This window comes from Ceratotherium simum, chromosome 31 (assembly GCF_057802395.1).
Source record: "Ceratotherium simum simum isolate JZ-2026a chromosome 31, ASM5780239v1, whole genome shotgun sequence".
NCBI classification, from domain to species: domain Eukaryota; kingdom Metazoa; phylum Chordata; class Mammalia; order Perissodactyla; family Rhinocerotidae; genus Ceratotherium; species Ceratotherium simum.
Window position 1 is genome coordinate 33,249,929 of NC_141930.1, and position 20,534 is coordinate 33,270,462.

Consider the following 20,534-nt stretch of genomic DNA (forward strand, 5'->3'; position numbering starts at 1 on the left):
AGAAACCTAAATTGGGACAGTATCCAATAATTGACTACTATACAGCAGAGAAAATGAAGGAGGTACAGCTGTATGCAACATGATTGAATCTCCAAATAACCTATGAGTGAAAAAAAGGAAGTGTGAACACTACGTTTCCATCTGTGTTACGGTTAAAACACGCAAAGCTCGACTATATGTAGTCGACAGAATCATACACATGAAATGAGATGATAAAGTAAAGTAAGAGAAACGCTAAGTTGTTCTCTTGTTTATCCTTAGGGGCAGGGAAAAAAATACAATCAGAGCAGCTCCCACAAGGAATCTCAAGGGTGTTTGTCATATTTTCTTTAAGTGGGTGATGTGTCCAAAGCTGTTTGGATTAAATCATTATTTGCATTATGATTTTTTTTTTAGGTTTAAAAATTGCTTCAAATCCCAGATCAAATGATCATTGTCTTTTTAGCAAGAGGAAATTTATCTAACACATTATATTATTTCCACAAGTTATTTTTTCACTCTGTTTATAAAGCATACCTATCATATACACTGACTTGGAAATTTTTGAATGCTTAGTTAATTAATTTGTTTATTTTCTACATGCTTTTGAAAGAATTAGTCAGATATATACATACAGAGACACACATATACATACACACACCCACATATATAGTTATATTCCATATACTTACAGGATAATTATAAAGATTAACATAGTGGATATTACATGATTTTGGTGTTAAATGCTCTTGGTTAGGTCACTGCTCTGCTCCCTGCCAGCTGGGTGATCCTGAATTCTTCTGTCATCTCAGTGCTGTTACCTGTGAAATGGGGACAATAATAACATCTGCCTTTCTTTTGTGTGTGTCAGATAAAATAATGCTTAGTAATCCTTTGTATAAACAATGCTGTCAATGTCACTTTCAGACTCTGGCTGTCTGTTTCAGCTTGTATGGCACTCCAGGCAACATTGACTTCTGGCCCACCCTCATGGTTGAAGACCTGATCCCTGGTACGAGAGTGGGACTGAGACTTATGTGCCTGTTTGTTACCCAGTTTCAGTGGCTAAGAGATGGAGATAAGTGAAGGATTATCTGTTATACTTATCAAAGATAGCAAAATTGCTTCTTTGCCCCAAAATATATGTGCATAATAACATTATAGAGTGATTTCATACCTTCTATAATTTAAAATATATTGAATACAAGAAATAAGAAATAGCATCTGGCCACAGAATTTCTCCGACCACTGATAATACCAGGGAGCATTCATTTTTGTAAATCTTTGTAAAAAGAAAAGAAATAGGCAGTCTAGGAAGGTGACAGAAATCAGCAGTTAAGAAGATGCACTAGACTCACTACCGTGTGTTTGAATCTGGGAACCACTACTTACAGCTGTTTCACTTTGGGAAGCATATCACCATAAACCTGTTTCCTCCTCTGTCAAGTCTGTATAACGATAGTACACAGATTTCGCAGACTGTGATAACTGTCAATGATGTTGGGAGTGCCGGACCAGACCTCTTTGCCAAACTCTGTGCTGAGAGCATTTATTGGTGGAAAGATAACTGGGAATTCTTCTCAAAAATCTCTTGGTTTGGGAGCCAGCCCAGTGGGATAGTGGTTGTTTGCGCACTCCACTTCAGCGGCCCAGGGTTCACAGATTTGGATCTTGGGCATGGACCTACACATCACTCATCAAGCCATGCTGTGGCAGGCGTCCCACATATAAAGTAGAGGAAGATGGGCACAGATGTTAGCTCATCTTCCTCAGCAAGAAAAAAAAGAAAGAAAGAAAAAATCTCTTGGTTTGTTCAAAGTGTTTATTGTAAATAAACTTGACTTTATGAAATTCAAGACAGCTGGCAGGAGAATGTAAGTTAGTTATGTAATCTCTTTACTGTTGCAAGACTAACCAAATATAAAAACTAAGAAAACTTAAAACCAAGCAGCCCCCCTGAGTTGTCACGGAACACACAGTTAGCTCTCTTCTACCACTTGGAGCAAATGTATTCCAGGGCATTTCATCTTCTGAATCATTCGTAAAGTACAGTCTTGAGCAAGAGCTAGGATTCTTGTGAACCTGTTTGACAATTCAACCTTTTGCATTACTGCAGAGATGATACATATAAAGGACTTAATACACTGCCTGGACCTTAGTTTTTAATTAAAGTTATCCTAAAAATTATTCTTGATTTAAAATTTTTCTTCCAAATCTCTTGCATTTATGAATTATATTATAAAGAAAGTAGGAAAAAATTTAGTTCCTTTTATTGCACTTTGGCAAACATTAATAGTATAATATTTCATTAAATTAATTTTTATAAATTATTTTTAGCACTCTGGATTTATTGCTATACATAATTGGGCTAATACATTCAATTGGTAATAATTTAAGAATATACATAGTCAAAAACTAAACAAATTTGGGAAAGCTTTGGTTTTTTGAGGAAGCTGTCTTCCCCATGTGTATTAGTTTGCTAGGGCTGCCATCACAAAATACCCCAGACTGTAGCTTAAATAACATAAATTTATTGTCTCGCAGTCCTGGAGTCTGGAAGTCCAAGATTAAGGTGTTGGGAGGTTGGATCCTACTGGGCCCTCTCTCCTTGCCTTTAGATGGCCATCTTCTCCCTGTGCCTTGACATGGTCTTCCCTCTGTACCTGTGTCCACATTTCCTTTTCTTATAAGGACACTAGTCATACTGGATTAAGACCACCCCCAGTGGCCTTATTTTTACCTAACTACCTCTTTAAAGGCCCTATCTCCAAATTTAGTCACATTCTGAGGTACTGGGGGCTAGGATTTCAATATATGAATTTGGGGAGGAAAACTCAGTCTGTAATAGCACGTGAGTGACAACAAGTCTCTTGCTTCCTATCTTAATGTATGGTTGTACATCTAGCATGAGAAAAGTGCTTGGCATATGGTACTCAGATATTTCTTAAAGGAAGGACCACAAGTGTGTCCGCTCACTTGAATAGTGTTTTCAAACTGTATCCTTTTGTTTAAAATTGAATGTTTACTCTAACTAGTCAATAGATGTAATCAACTAGTATATGTTAATAATTAAAAGTGATATTTCCCTTTTAGGTAAACATGTCAGTATTAAATTGCTCAGGCAATTTCTAAGGCCAGTCCTTGGAGTTTTAGATTAAAATATGTGCTTTCTTTTTTCTTTTTTTAAACTTTACAGAACTTTACTTTAAATCATTTTGTAAAACTTGAATAGAAAGTGACAGTTCAAAAGCATGTGATTTAAGAACTTTATCAATGTTGGAGACAATTCAAAGCATCCTCAGCTGGAAAACAAACATAATCCTTTCCACATGCTTCTCTTTTCTGAGCTCTTCTGTGCTCATTGTGACAGCTTGGCCTGGAGCTGGGGGCTCAGGCTGCAGACCCATCACGCTGTGCCTTTCTCTGTGGCCCCCCAGGTTCTGGTATGAAAGCCCCGGAGGGTTTACTCTCGCACAGCTCACTCAGCTGAAACGGGCGTCGCTGGGCCACGTGGGCCGCGTGCTCTGTGACAACATTCGGCAAGTCCAGGCTGATGTCTTCGTGAAGGCGGAATACCCGCAGGATTACTTGAGCTGCAGAGATGTACCAAAGCTCGATCTGCGCGTGTGGCAAGACTGCTGTGAGGGTCAATCATGACATCATTACCTGGGTCTGTATTTACATCTGTGTGTGTGAGCACTCGCGTGCGCACTTGTTTTATTTCCGTGTCAAAGATTATGCTACTTAAAAAAGGTACACAAAGAAAAACAATGCAAAGCTTTCTCTTCCCTTTAGAAAGCAGAAGGATGTTGACAGAGGGGACAACAGGAAGGACGGAAGCTACCCCGGTTTCCAGCCCTCTTCCACTTCACTTCAGCCTTGTTAGAGTGGAGCAGGCTTGATGATCCATCTGGTCTCTGCATTCTCACTGCATTTCAGATCACTACACCAAAGATCAAATTCCTGAATACATCTACTTCCTGGGGGTCAGCTGACCAGAGAGAAGAGAAAAGATTCCAGTAACCTGGCTAACTTAGACTGTTCATTCTCCATAAGATGTTGCAGCCATGTTCACTGGAAATTTGGAGAAGTCCTGATAGAGTTAGACAAACAACTTTCTCTAGTGAGACAACACAATTTCCAACATCTAGCATATCACCTTTTATGAACCAAACTCTACCTAACGTGCTTCGTTAACATCTAATTTGTCCTCACAATCTCTTAAGAAATGTAGCTCTATTCTTCTTTAATAAATGAGTCAAGTATGGCTTAAAAATATCAGATAACTTGGAGTAAGTGGTGTCAAGGGACCAGGGAGAAGATGTATTGTCTGCTGACACCTAGAAATGAACTGAGGGCCTGCTGGTTCTGAGCAGACCGTGCTAATACTATCACATGTGCACATACCTCGCAGTTGACAGCATCCTTGCGACTCTTCCTGCCTCTGCCAGCGCACCATGGCCTCATGCCTGCCCCATGTAGAGACTGTGCACCTGCGGCAGCTCGGAGCTGATGTTCTCTAAGAAGGAAATGAGAGGCCGGCCCCATGGCTTAGCGATTAAGTGCGTGCGCTCCGCTACTGGTGGCCCGGGGTTCGGATCCCCGGCGCGCACAGACGCACCGCTTCTCTGGCCATGCTGAAGCCACGTCCCACATACAGCAACTAGAAGGTTGTGCAACTATGACATACAATTATCTACTGGGGCTTTGGGAAAAAAAAAAGGAGGAGGATTGGCAATAGACGTTAGCTCAGAGCCGGTCTTCCTCAGCAAAGAGAGGAAGGTTAGCACGGATGTTAGCTCAGGGCTGATCTTCCTCACAAAAAAAAAAAAAAGAAGAAGGAAATGAGAGCCCCCATCACAGAGTAGTACTGGGCATTCAGAGGAGAGAAGAGGAAATTGTCAGCCCCAAACATCCCAGAGTGAGAAAAGCAAGTGCTAGAAATATGAGAGAATGTCTAACCAAAACCACGGGGACACCTGAGGCAGAGTTTTCTTTTCTCTGTGGTGGTGTTTTATGGGACAGAGCAAAAAGTAATTTGGTACTGTGGTACCAGGGTGGTGTACTTTTCCTCAGCTCAAATTCTTGGTGATTATGGACAGAAATAATGAAGTATTTCCAAATCTCCAAAACATGGGAAGCAGGAGACAATACACAAGACAGGGAATGGCAGGTAGGAATACTCCTGTTGCTGCTTCTCCAGTCTCCACAGACTGGATGCCGGGCCCCCGGAGCAGGGAAAAAAGCAGATGGCATGGTGGGGTGTGGGTCACGATGAAAATAGCTGTGCCCTGGAGGGAAGCAAAGGCTGTGGTCCCCTTACATCCACGTGTACCACTTCTAGATCTCCATTCCCTCACCCTGTGATAGGTGATTCACATATAACACCTACCTCATGTAATCTTCGTGAGTCTTTCAAGGTGGGTATTATTATCCCCACCTTACATACAAGGAAAATGAGGCTCTGAGATGCTAAATACGTGTTCTGAGGGCACAGAGTAGGAATTTAAACCTATGGTATGGCCAGCCTGAAGGCCTCAGCTCTTTCTCTGTGCGCACCACCTCCTGATAGCCCCCGTAGGACAGGTGCCCCATCTACTAAAAAGTTGGATAGAAAAATGCAGTGTTTTCTTTTACGGCCCTGTTATTCTCAGAACCATGCCTGGCCACATGGCAGCCCACCGCTTCCTTACCCAACAATGCTCAGAAGTCATTTCAGGAGCAAAATCCCTCAGGATATAAATATACCACACGTGGTTTCAATCATAATGTAAGGAATCTGAAAATGTTTATAATGAGAACCATTGTAAATAGATGCAGATTTATTTTTCCTTGTAATTTTTGACTAACAAGCATGAATTTTTCAGAAAAACAAATTAAAAAACATTCTTTAAAATAAGGGACTTTAAATAAAAGTATTCAGTGACTGCTCAAAAGTGGACCACTTATTTATGGCAGGGGCTTCTCGCACCTCCCAATTAACAGCACCCTCAGTGTACGTAAATTAGAGGCTGACTGAATCGTTCAAATCACCAAGGAATTACTTTGTAGGTTGTTGCTCTGTAGTTTCCTTTAGATCATACATTTTAATGATCTGAATTAACCCCTCCAGAAGTGCTTGTATCAGTCACATTGTGTCAACTCCTCAGACCTGAAGTTGTTACTTTCCTAGAGAAAGAGGGATGTATTAAAGGACCTAGAAATTATTATCTTTACTAATCAGTACACTTGTCTTAGTCATGTTTTCATTCCTGTTGAAGAATTCTTCACTCTTCTCTGATAATCTTATTCTCAGATTAAAACGAATACAATAACCATGTTTAAGTGATTCAACTGTTTTAACTGACATTATCCTAGAGAAAAATTCAAAGCTCTGTTTGGGATTTAAATGGCCACTCCAAGCAATCTTGGTGGTTTATCTTTATTAGAAGGAAAGGTATTATTAAACTGACTCTCAACTCTATATGTTACTTCTAAAGAAGATATTCTGTTTCAAGACTATTTCTTCAGTTCTGTTTCCCATGAATAATAGCCTACTGGCTAATACTGATTATCAGCAAGTTCCAAATGTGAATTTAACTACAATAAAAAAAAAATCCCAGGAAAATTGTTCCTCTCCTAAATGCATAAAGTATTGAAATTAACTTCTAATCTGTCTGAAACAGTAATAATGTAAATGCAATTGAGTTTTGGATAACTATACTTTATTATTCTTTGTAGGTAGAAGGCATAAGACCGAAAAGATGGACATGGGACTTGTAGGTCACGTAGAGATCCGTGATGCTGTGGGTTTGTGTGGGTGATGAAGTTGTGGAGTATCTTAGGCGTTAAGGAATGGGACTTGGTTTTCATTTCGCATGCCATTTATCACATTCCATGAAGAATTTTTTCTACCTTTTTTATCCATGAATTTTAAATTTCTCTTCACTGAAACCAGAGACAATTACAAAACAGCATGTTGATTTTTTTTCTTTTTACTATTATGTCATCCATTATGTTTCCTTCATACCTTGTATAAATTTTTCCAAGTCATTCCATATATATAATTAATTGCTTTTAGTTATTGCTTCATGTTTAATGAGTGTATTTGTATATACCAAAATTTATGTAGCCATGCTTTATATATCAGTGTATATAATATATACTTTATATACTTAATATTTCCATAAGCTGGATTATTATAGAATTCTAAAAGTAAAATTGCTTAAAGAATATATGTTTTTAATAAAAAATTATATCTGGTTTATATCTAAAAAGGTAAACTTTATAATTCCATGACCAGTTGCAGGAGTACCCATTTCTCCACCAATGATTGAAGTTATGGCTCTTTTGTTTTTTTTGACAGTCCAGTGAATGAAAACTTGATGATCTCATTTGAATTTCTCTATAAGTATGTTTAAGCAACTTTCTGCATAGCTGTGGATTTGGAGATTGGCTGCTCTGTGAATTGTGTATTTGTCCTGTTATCAATCTGTATGAGCCCTACAATTCTATATTCTAACAGTGGTGAGAATAATCATCCCAGGCTTGTTCCTGAATTGAAATGACTTTATCATTTTACCCTGTAGCTACACATTTGCTTTTTTTGTACATATATTTCCTTATATTTACGTACGTTTCTCATATTTCTGTACTTATCTTAATAGGATGAGCTGCTACATTCTATCCATGCTATTCCTTCCCCCTTTGAACTGCCCGGTTCTCAGGTCCTAGTGTGCAGAGAGAGTTTTATTAATATGAGTAAAAATTTATTAATAGCAAAGAACTTTACTTACTTTCTTCATTTACAGTTATTCAGAGCTTTCCTCAACAGGTTAACCTTATTTATTTATCCCATTATACGCACATGCATTACACACATAAACACATACGATGTCTCACGTCTGTCTGTGCTATGGTGGGGGAAGATGCACACGTTAACTGCTCCTCACTGTTTTCTCTTTCTTTTCCCTTTCCTTGAGGTGGTCTGTTCTGTTTTCTTATTTAGTTTTTTTTCTCAAGTAACGCTCTCATCTGGGGTACTTTTGTAAAATGTTCTGAGTTATGTTTTATGCTCAAATATCTTTTTCTTCCTGAAAAGCAAGGGCCATCTTACTTTGTATAGGATTTCTGAATTGTGGTCTCTTTTTTTCTCATTGTTTTTGGATGTTCCACTTCTGATTTCTACCTTGTTGTATTGCAAATGGAATTTTAGATACCAACTTTTTTTTTCTGTTTATATAGGTTTATCTAATTCTTTATTACTGTGATGCTATTAGATCTTTTTGTTCTTTTTCCCTCAGAGTTTCAGAATTAGATCAGAATATGCCAGATGTAACTCTTCCTACCGGCCCAGTCTCAAACTTAGTGAGCAATTTTAAGTCACATATTCACATTTTTCTTCAACAAAGGGAAATTTGAAACTCATATTTTCTTAATTATTGTATATTCCTTGAATGTTGTATAATATTTTTTTCTTTTGAAATATCCTTGAGTGTTAGACCTGCAGGATCTACCCTCCAAATCTCTTCTCTTTTCCTTCATATTTCCACCTCTTTTATATTTTTGCTAAGCATCTGATATATATTTTGCACATGACCACTAATATCAAATTCAGTAATTTCAGTCTGCACAGGGACCATCCTCCTGTTTAATTTATCTATTTAATTTCTTAGTTTCAACATCATCTGTTTAAACTTTAGGAAGCTGTTTTCTGCAGCCTTTGCGAAGCCTTAGATCCTTGTATTATTATTCTCTGTCTCTTTCATCCCATGGGGCATATTCTGTGCCACCTGTGCCACCTCCTTCTCTCCCTCTGGCTGTCGGGCTCCTGGAACGGACAGTTTCTTTTCCGCTCCTGGATCATGGGGTTCCCGTCAGTTTGCTGAGGTTACCTCCAGGGCGGAAACCTTGCAGACGGTGACGGCTCTTCGGGCAGTGCTATGACATCAGCCGCTCCCAGCTCGGGGCAGTAATGCAGCCCACCTATCTAGATCTTTCTTCCCCTTCTGAGAAGCAGAGACACCGGCCTGAAGCTCTCAGGGAAACAGAATTCTGAGCAGCAAGTGCCCCCAGGGCTGAGCCGCCCTGAGTCCTCCTGCCGGCTGGGCGCGACTCGGCGGGGCCGCGGCCCTTCTGGGGCTTCTCAGCCCGGTCCTGCGCCCGGCCCGCGGCCGCTCCTGGCGCCAGGAGCCCTGCAGCGCGCTGCGGCCGCCCGGGAGGCCCGGCCCCGGGGTGGGGGCCGGGGGCAGCCCTCTCCGGGTGCTGGCGTTCCTGGGAGCTGCGTGTTCGAGTGCTGCGGTCGCCGTGTGCCTGCGGTGAGCCGTCTACCTGCCGGGCGGGCCAGAGAGCTTTCTTCTTCCTCTTGTTGAGCTGCATTCTGATCAAGGTCAAAGCTCTGGGGAAAACATGGCTACCTGAGCTTTCCTGTGCGACAGCATTAAGCAGCAGATGTGGTTGTTGAAGGTCGTGGAGGTTCCTGTTGAATCATTTTATGCACACCATTGTGTGGGCTAAAAATACAGGGCAGCAAGCTGTGAGAAAACGAGTTTTGATCTGAAGCTAAAGCAGGACCTGGAATCCAGTTATAAAACCCTGACTTCTCTGAAGATTAAAAGCATTCTCATTTAGATTCTCAGGAGTCACTGCAAGGTAGAAGCAAAGCGCATGGGAACAGTTTACTGTCACCCGGCCTCCCTCCTGTCCTCTTGTCTGGAAAGATGCAAATCCCATGTTTTCTAAGAGTCCATTTCGTTATTAGGATTTATTTTTAATATTGCACTAAGATCAAACTTAGCATGACAGGTTTCTATCTGGTCATTTTGTTTCCTTGTAGAGAAATGTGGGCTATGACATCTATCCTTTGAAGATGATTAACTTTTCTCCAAAATAGATCTTTTCATTTTCACTAGAGATCCCCAAAACTTCCCATTTTCTTCATGTTGCATGATTTAGAGTTGCTTCACTATTCAAGTTTTACGTTATTCTCTCAGAACACTGTAATTTGTCAAAATCTGTATTAAAGTGTGATGCCCACAAGTGAGCATAGTTATCAAAGTATATCTTAGAGACGGGACTGATTGTCCAATCTGATATATTCCCTTCCTAACCAGAAATAAATCCACAAGCCCTCTGTTTAAAAACAAAAATCACACAGGTAACCTCTAAAAATTCAGGGAACCCCTCTTCCCTAGGCATCTCTTTTGTTCTATTTTGGCATTACCAACGTCTTGCTTTTGCCTTATGGGTTTATTTCTCTGCCCAGCCTCTGTATTTTGACACATAGATTTAAACTGTCTGCTGTCTTGACTCTGATTCTGTCAATATGAGCAAACTGCATCTAAATATGTGTGAACTAATATATTCAGATGTATCTGAAGACAAACTGGATGCCATCTAAAAGGATGACCTCCTTTAGGGACCAATTCTAGATATTCCCTGTTTAATTTTTTTCTTGTGCCACCCATACGTGCACTAGAAGTCATACCAGGAAGCCTGTAATTTGCCCGGGCACTACTACTTGTAGTTTCAGAGAATGAGGAGAAACAGCAGGGGCGGGCTGGGGCTATATGCTGACTCTGGATATAAACTTCATGAGGCAGATGCACGTCTTTGGTACAAGTTATAGAGGAGGAAACTAGGATACTAATGAGTTCATCTTGTAAGTTGTTTTGATGTAATATAAACATCTTGTCAGTTATACAGCATTTCTTCATTTGCTCAGAAAAATAAAAACTTCATGGACAATAGTAAAAGAATGTTGTTTCTATATTCTTATCAGTATTCATCATTCCAGAGTGCTATATTAAAAGTTGATTCAAAGCATATATAAACATTAGGCTAGTTTGTGGGGGTAATTATCACGTGAATCAATTGCTTGATTTGGTATTTCAGCCAGCAGAAAAGTAATAATTCAATGCCATAGGTATGTGCTAGGAAACAGTAAGTTCTCACTGACAATGTGGAGTAAGCATGAGGAACATAGAGAGGTCCAGAACACAGTCTAAGTTGTTGAAGTTATCTTATAAGTAGCAAGTATTCAATGTATTGATTGATTTGATTTGTTTTTAAGGAAAAGGGAACAGGGAAACCTGACAAGGAAAATGCTAACCTTGTAATAATCAGAACATCACAGCAATCAAGATTAGCAAATGGTGGAATGAATGAATATAACAAGAAAGTTAGGAATCTTATTTTACCAGCGTACAGGATAATGTAAAATTTCTCGTTTTCATTGAAATTTAATATTTTATATCACTTATAATTTATAAAATATAAGTATTTTACATTACATTTCTTGGTTCTTTTCCTCCCTTAGTTATCTTAGTTATAGGTTTTCAGAGCTAGAGATGACCTGAGAGATCATTTGATTAAAAACAACAACACTACTTCATTTTAAGATTTGGAAGCAAAAATTGACAAGATCTAAGTAACATGACCTCAGGCAATTATCAGCAGAGCTGGGCATAGAATTCAGACTCTCAATTCTAAGTCCAAGTCCAGTTTTTGGTTTTGTTTTCCCTTATCCTCCTATATAATCTCATAGCTAGTTTTCTTATCTTTCTGCTTTCTGCAATTTCCTCCAAGTCTCTTTTACTTGTAGTAAATATGGGAACTCTGCTTTGGATGACCTTCCTTTTCAGAATCCTATGCTAACGAATTATAAACGCAACACCCTTGACATTTTACCATCAATTTAAGCTAATTTCCAGTATCATCTAATCAATAGATCAAGCGTCTTTGCCTAATATTATAGGCATTACAGATGCAATTAAACAATATTCACAAGTCCTTATTACCAATCTACTTATTTCAGCAAACTCTATAATCACCACATTTGTTTGTGCCATAAATCAAATAATCAAACTCTGTTGATAAAATTGATTTTACATCGAGCATAAGACCTTTCCTTGAGTATCAAACAGAAAATGATTTACTCTCCATTCATTTTAGAAATGAGAAATAACACCTAATGCAGGTGATGCATTTCCCTAGACAAGTGATGTGTTAAGACATCATGCCACTTGATTAAATAAAACTTCTTTCAAATGAAACAATTTTAGAAAGAGCCAACAGATGTATATTTTCTCCTGGGATTTATGGAACCATCTGGTCTTGCAATTTCCAGCTGCATATTTCACATTAAGTTCTGTCTTTAAAGCATCAAGTAATTTTAAATACAGTATATTTTGTGTACAAATATAAATATATTTATGTTTACTCATGACTTTACTTCAAATAAATTGTGCTTATGTTTGTAAACTAATGAAAGTTTAATTTCTTTCATAAGAAACTAATTTTATTACCAGAATATTTCATGATGCTATGGCTGTTTCATGCTTAACTTATGAAATGCCTCCAAAGTATTTCTAAAGAAGTCAGATTTCAGCAACTCCTATAAAGCTTTAATGAACCAATTAAATTGCAGCAGTGTTCTGAGGTTTGTCTTTGAAAGTTGTAGCTATTTTTAACAGCACCATAAGGACATCTCCCACTCTCCTTGGTTCTGCTAGTACATAATTTCTTACATGAAAAGCTTGTTGAAACCGAGGTGAGAACAAACCTCACAGCTGGAGAAAGGGCACTAAATAGCCCTGAAATGATAAAAAACACAGTGTGTTCAAAAGGTGGTATAGTTAATGAATCAAACTCTACTGATAATGTTGACTTCACATAGAGCATAAAACATTTGCTTGAAAATAACCTCTCATAAGTTCTAAGAATATTAATTTATCTTCCAAACACACCTTCTGCATTTATTTACAATCTATGACATCCCACGGGGAAAAAAAACTTCCTATATCAGAACTAGATCATTAATAAGCAAAGTTTCATTAAGTTAGGAAATGGTCTAAATACCAAAAATTTATTTTTCCATCAGCTATGTCCCTCTTAGTATTACTATAAAATTTAACAATTATCATTTTATGTAGAGTTATTAATATTATTTAAGTACTGACATTAATAATTTAGCTTCAGATATGCTCCCATGGAAATATAAAGGTACTTCCCAGAAAAATAGGATGTATGCCCCACAGATCAGTAGGGGACTAAAACCAACAGTGTAGAAACTAAGGAAACATCAACGAAATATAAACATATAAACAGTAATTAAGGAAAGTCAATAAGACCCAGATGTGGCTGAAGTTTCACTGCATTGAGAGAGTTATTAAAAGTAGAAGATTCTTAGAGGTATCCAAAATAAAAGTTCAACTCCACACCATGAGAAGAGACATACGTAAGCAAAATATTGAGGATGACCAAATATAAAAGCATAGGTATAAGTAAGTCAGGCACACAAATACATGGAAATATGGATGGCAATAACAATATTAAAGAAAGTTGAATTTAAGGAATAAAAGCATTAACTGAGGCAAGAAGATCTACTTCCCTTTAATAACCTATATGTGTTGTAGTTATAAACTCTCATGTTCAAAATAGATTAGCATCCATTCCGCACACTTTAATGGAAGTGTATTTGAATATTATTAATGAGATCAATTCATGAGAGATTTATCTAACTTTGTACACTATAAACTAAAATTAACTTTATCTTCAAATATTCATAGAGAATCTTCAAAAGTTCATTAGATGCTATATCATAAGAAAACTAAAATTCTCAAGAGGAAACTTCACATGGGCAATAATCTTCAATTTAACTAATGTAAAATTAAATGGTTAAATTTAAAATAAAATTGTTATTTAGACATTTTAAACTCACTTGAGCAAATAAATATTTTGTCAAGAAAGTAATGAAAGTTAAGTGGAATATTTTAAAAGTAGTAATGACAATATTATGTATCAAAATTAAAATTTATGAATTAAAGACTTTCATAGCAACTATCTTCCTTGGAATTACGAGGATTAAGAATGGTTTTTTAGTTGTTTTTTTCTTTGTACCTTACTAAATTTGATACAAAAAGCCATTATTACTTTTTAAATACTCCATCCAAAATTAACAATAAAGATTTTACTTTATAATTTTTAAAGAGCTATAATTACTAAAAAAGGATAACGTTTGTGGTGTGTTATATATGGATGGTATGGTATTTTTCATTGTGAGAAGTGTCCTTTTGATTCATGAACAGAAGTCAAGTGCAGTGCACAGATGAGTGGTTAGTGAGGTGGACATGCCCTTACGTAACCCCAGTGAGGCTCACTCTTCCGTGTTCCTCTCCTTTCAGTGTGGGCAGAATATGTTCCTTGCTTCTAATTATTAGGATATGGCAAAGGGAATGGCATGTCACCCCATGATTACATTACATTATATTATATAAGACTCTGTCTTACCAGATAGAGTGAGAGATGTTCTCCCACTGGTCTTGAAGAAGCAAACAGCCATGTTGTGGACTGCCTGTGGAGAGGACCACGTGATGAGGAACTGTGGGTGGCGTCCACTGAGGCCACTGAGGGACGGAGGTGGCCCTCAGTGATACAGCTGTGAGGAAATGAGTTCTGACAACAACCTGAATGAGCTTGGAAGCGATTCTTCACTAGTAAAGCTCCAGATGAGAATGTACCCCCCTGACATCTTGACTGCAGCCTCATGAGACTCTGAGCAGAGGACCCAGCTGACCTGTGCCTGGAATCTTGACCCATGAAACTGTGAGATGATACATGTACTAGTTTGCTAAGGCTACCATAACAAAGTGCTACAGACTGGGTGGCTTAAATGGTAGACAGTTATTGTCTCACCATTCTGGAGGCTAGAAGTCCAAGGCCAGGGTATTGCAGGGTTGGTTCCTACTGAGGGCTGGGAAAGAGAAGCTATGTCATGCCTTGCCCCAGCTTCTGGTGGTTGCTGGCGTCATTGGCATTCCCTGGCTTCTTTATCACCCCCATCTCTGCCTCCATCTTCACATGGTATTCTACTTATATCTGTGTCCAACATTCCCCTTTTTATAAGGATGCCAGTCACATTGCATTAGGGCCTGCCTTACCCCACTGTGGCCTCTTCTTAACTAACTACATCTGCAATGACCCTATTTCTAAATAAGGTTACATTCTGAGGTAGTGGGGGTTAGGACTTCAACATATGAACTTAGGGGGAACACAATTCGATAAAAATGCGTTTGTGCTGTTTTAAGCTGCTGTGTTTGTGTAACTTGTTACACTGCAATAGATAACTCATACAATTGTAAAGTAAAAAGAAAACAAACTGCCAGTAAGAGCATGAAGACATATCACGAGTTTCCTGCTGTGACCCCTCACTTTAAAACAATTGTGGGGCAGTTCAGTATTGCCCACTAATTCGGACGAAATGCCATCTACAGATATGAAATGATAATATACTTCGTTCCTTCACAGGAACTAGGAAGTAGAATTATATTTTGCTATTATATTATATGTATACAATGTAAAACTACTGCATTGAATAAACTTGTTCTCAAACTCCTCCCAAAATTGTCATTTTTATGTTTTCTTTAAATTGTTATTTGTACTTTGTTACCTTATTCTCTTCTTGCAAGCAAATGAGAGGTGTTGAAATGTAAGAAACAAGTGTTGAAGATAACTTAAAATCAGAAAGTGTTATATATTTTTGTCAATTTTTAAAGTCTATCCATTATTGATATTTTTTAATACGTGGAATGCAGCATTGGGATGCCAGTGTTCCATAGTGGCAGAGTTTTGATCAATTCCTGGAAAAATGCACAATTTCCTGTGCTACTATACACAGCTCACCCTCCCCAACTTGAACTTGTTTACCCATCAAGGAATGTCAGTCCACTCCCACAAATTGAGATATCCAGGCATATTCCTAAAGCAACCTGCTGTCTTCAGAATCTTCTCATTTGTTAAATTAATCATTAATGTCCATAACCCTCGTCCTGAAATATCTCCTTCCTATGTGCGCACCTCTGGACCACACCAGGTGTGGTCTGAGTTCGGATTGATTCTTAGGGACACGATTGCATCTACACACACACTGAAATAAGCTTTCCTTTTCTTAGCACTCACTGCCAAGCCACATTGACATATTTCTTTTAGTTTAATTTGGTGATACCTTTAAATAGCAAATTGTTGCACTTTTACAAGTTCTGCAAATTGTTCTGTGATATTTTTCACTATAAAGAAATGTGAATTAAAAAAAATCCTAAAATATATACACCCACTTGTTTTTGGGAAAAATTTTTAAACTCATTTAGCATTACCTTGAAAAATAGTCTACAAACACATTACTTAAGTTTTAATTCATTCAACAACATTTTTTGAATGCCAGTTATATGCTTATGAACAAAAACGTATTTATAACTATGGCATTATGCAAAAGTTATTTATGAACTAAGTCAGTTATCTTATTCTCTAAAGTTTATTCCAAAAATAAGAGCTACATTTGAGCTTACTCTGCATGGGGCATTCTTGCAAAGTGCTTTACTAACGTTAACTCATTTAACCCCCTCATCAACTACATGAGATAGGTTATACCATCATCGTCATTTACAGATGAGAGACCACAATCAAAAAGGTTTAAATAGCTTACTCAAAGGAATATATTTCAAATGTGGAAGACAGGATACAAACCCAGATAGTCTGATTCCTGCAATCATAACTCTTAAACACAGAAAAAAACAAAGAACTGGATATTTAAAAATAATACTTTGGCCTCTTTGATTTCATTCCCTTCATTCACTCAAATATGTATTGAGTGTGTATCACATGCGGGTGCTGTGCTGTGTGGTGAGGACACAGTGGGAGGTGGACAGAGCCCTCCTCTTCTGTATCTTCTCAGCCAGCGGAGGGTGGTGGGACAGGTGTCTGCAGAGAGTGCTGAGACAAGGTAGTGAATTTCCATCCAACGTGGTCTTAGCAGTTCAGGAAAGGTTTCCTAGAGAAGGTGACATGGCACCTATGGTGTTTGTTAGTCAGGTGAGCTCAAATATATTTGGAGCTGGACCATTAGTCATGAATTGTGCCTTAGAGAGAAATGGGGCTGGAGAGATAAGAAGGTGTGCATAGGGGAGGACTGTGTTTGACGCAGTGAAGATCTAGGGCTCCATTCATAGAGCTAAGGCTGGGGAGCAGGGTGGGGTCAACTGAGGATGCACTGATGGGGAGATGCATGCACTCATGCACACGCACACTGCATTAGGCTTCTTGACCACGAGCCATATTGCTACCCCTCCATCTGCACCTCTTACTGCTGTCTTGAAACACTCATTCTGCTGTATTTCATGCCCCCCAAGTCATAAGGGGACCAGAAATTTGACAAAATTTTTGAGCCAATCTGAATTCAAGTCATCTCCTTTTTATTTCCCACTCTAGACTCATTCATTCATTCACCCATTCATTCATTTAGTTCACAAATAATGGTACCATTATTCCAAAGTTGCACAAACCAGAAATCTAGGAGTTCATCTTGTTACTTCTGTGTTCCTCCTTCTGTGCTGTAATGTAGTGATCAAGAAGTTGGACCTTTAAGTAACACTGTCTAGATGCAGATCCTAGCTCTTCCATTAAAAACCTGTAGTACTTTGGAGAAGGTAGTGTAACCTCTCTGTGCCTTAGTTTCCTCAAGTTAACAACAGGGATAATAATATCCACCACAGGTTATTGTAAAGTTTCAAATAGATAATCCATATTAAGACTAAGAACAGAGTTTAAACACGTGTGTGTGTGTATATATATAGACACATGCAGATATATACATATGTATAAACATATTTATATAAGAATATGCATAGATATAAAACAAAAGGATCTACCAAATTAACATACTTTTTAAATTCAGACATTGTTTTCAAAAGAGCAAACATTCAGCAATCAAAGGTGCATTGTCTCTTCAGCAGTAACTAGGGATAAATACCAAGGTGAATTTAAAACAAAAAGACCTCCGGAATAAAACATCACAGCTGTCACAATAAAAGAGCTGCATGGTCATTCAGTCCTAGTGGGTTGCTCGCCCACGTCCTGCCACCAATGGAAACTCAGCGCCTGTCCTCTGAGGGGACAAGGACCGGGTGGAGGGCTCGCCTGCGTCTCTCTTCACATGTGTGCGTCGCTATGCACCTGCTACATTATACACACTGCTCTTTGCTTTTGGGGTTTATGTATATGACCTTGCATATTCTGTGGGTGCTTTAAAACACAAAAATAAATGCTAAAATTCTATCTTTATAAAAAATAAATGAGAGACAGTAGATAATGAGAGTAGACCTGCAGCAACTTTCTCTATATTTTTTCCTTTTTATATGAAGATTAGAAGGGGAGATATTTGGCTTAACTGGAAATACTGTGATTACTGACTTGCAAACTCTTCAAAATCAGGAACCATGACTTATTTATTTTTATTTTCCCTACAGTGCTTAGTCTAATAACTTAATAAGTTCTACATAAATATTTATTGACAAAATTATATACTATTCAGAAATAGAAAAACTGTTTCATTACATGATTGAAACTTATTTTTTAGCTGTATTCTTTTTGTTTTCATTTCTATTTCTTTTTTTCTCACCCAGATATGCAAATATTTATGGATTATTGATTATTGATAAGGTGCTAGGTTGAGGGAATAGTGTAAAAGTAATCACCAGTGGATCCATTAGTATACTGTGTAGCTTTATCTATGATGTCTCGTCTCCATAATCACAAAAGTAACACAAGAAACATTTTGAGTAGTATACCTTTCCCACCAGCTCACTGGCAAAGGTGCCCAGTTGAGGTAGGTTTTCATCGCCACCATTCTACCTCCCTTCCTGAATAATTCTCTGTCCCCAGGAATTCAATATTTTCATGTTGCTCCTTCATTGTCCCAAATCTCCCACCTGTCCCAGGGCTTGCCTCGCTGAAGTGATTCAGGCTTTGAAATGACCCATTCTCTCTCTTACTTACATTTCCAGAAATCTTTTATTCAATTATGATAATAGACAACAATGTGATGGTTAACGTGCAAACTTTACAAAAAGCTTTTGTTTTTCTTCAATGAATTGTTTTGGATTGTATAAATAATGACTTCTTTTTGTCGAAAACTGGGAGAAAACAAAACAAAATGTGCAGGTAGAAATAAAAAAAGAAAAGAAATAACTACATTCAATATTCTAGACACATCACTGTTGTCATTTTGAGATGTTTTCATTTCAGTCTATTTTTTATATGTTTTAATAGTGATGAGTTCATATTATATAACACACAAAGTTTTATTTTTATTTTGTGTCTAATTTTGTAGCATTTGTAGTTTATTTTGTTATTTACAAAATCAGCTTAAATTTCACTCTCATGTTTGCTTAATAATCTATCATGAGGCGTACTCCTCTTGAATTTAATTTACATACGATGGTGTAAAGATTTAAGTTGTCTTGACTCCCCTTCCCTAAGAAATCACTTGCTAATTGCCCAACACAAAGGTCTATAGGGTAGCTTCTCTCCCCTCCAGTTTATGCTGCCCAACGTAATCCTGAGATTCAACTGCATAGTGAGATGCTCTAGGATCATCATGTTCCATTTTCCTCTACTTTTGCCACCAGTATTAACAACTTTTTTTGAACTTTATGTATAGTAGTTACACTGCTTGGGAAGGTAGGTTCCTACATCATTATTTTTCTTCTTCAAAATATTTTTGTTTCTAGTCCATCTGTTTTCAGATGAAATTTACAGAGCTTTGTTTTTAAGCTTCACATTTATGTGAAAAAAGTTTTTCATATCATTCTCATCCTTTTTTGTTGTGGTAAAAAACACATAGCATGAAATTTACCACCTTAACCATTTTTAGGTGTACAGTACAGTAGTGTTAACTATGCACATTGTTGTGCAGTAGGTGTCATTTTTAAAAGCAAATCTCTAGTTGGTCGTAGGTGTGGATAAGAAAATTTGAGGAGCTCAAAATTTCAAGCATTCCACCCACAATGCTTCTGCTCCTTTCCTCATTGTCAAGTCCTCTAGTGAATAAAGGACACCCCGCGATCAGTGTCCTCTCTCAGATTCAGCTTCACTCTCCCTGTGGAGCCTCTAACGTTTTTGCAAGCTGCCTTGTATCTCATCTGCCTTGGTAAAACAGAGATTCGGCCACATGCAAAACCAGAAATCTGTGACTCAGCAATATCAAACTGACTGAACGTATGTCTCTCTCTCCATTAAAGAAATAATCTAGACAGGAAGCTGACATCCCATCTTGCACGATGCTCATGTGGATACTTTTTCCCCACAGACTGTAGGAGTAGAGGACAGTTCAGAGCATTCACAGAAGAATCTCGAAAGAAACTCTCAGTTCAGTACAGCTATCCTGACAAGAAAGATGTGGACTAAAGTGATCTAATTAGTAGGTATGTATAGAAATATCTAACTTATTTAGGCTACTTACTATAGACTTGCTTCAAGTATACAGTTTCAGGGGTTTTATAGATACCATAGTTGACTCTTTTACATATAGGATAAATTACATGAAGAAGAACAAACACATAGATAAAATTTGTAATATGAATGGGTTCAGTTTTGCTCTGGAACATCACATTCAGGCTGTGCTTGGCAATAAGTTTTTCTCAATAAAGTGCAGAAAATTGCACATCATAGATGCTATTTTTGACTTCTTGAATCACATTATGGATGTTGCTGTTTTTCAAATTCTTTTTGAAAATGTGAAACTC

The 20,534-nt window shown here is 37.8% G+C and overlaps 1 protein-coding gene across 1 annotated transcript in view; it reads left to right on the forward strand.

Annotated features, from left to right (window-relative positions):
• The window catches only part of PXDNL (peroxidasin like), a gene marked incomplete at its 5' end in the record, with an annotated part of 397,680 nt that overhangs the window by 350,840 nt on the left and 26,306 nt on the right, over positions 1-20,534 (forward strand). The window contains 3 exon segments of the mRNA XM_004435754.2: positions 927-1,061; positions 3,417-3,625; positions 20,099-20,213. Coding sequence (XP_004435811.2) covers positions 927-1,061; positions 3,417-3,625; positions 20,099-20,213 — 459 coding nt within the window.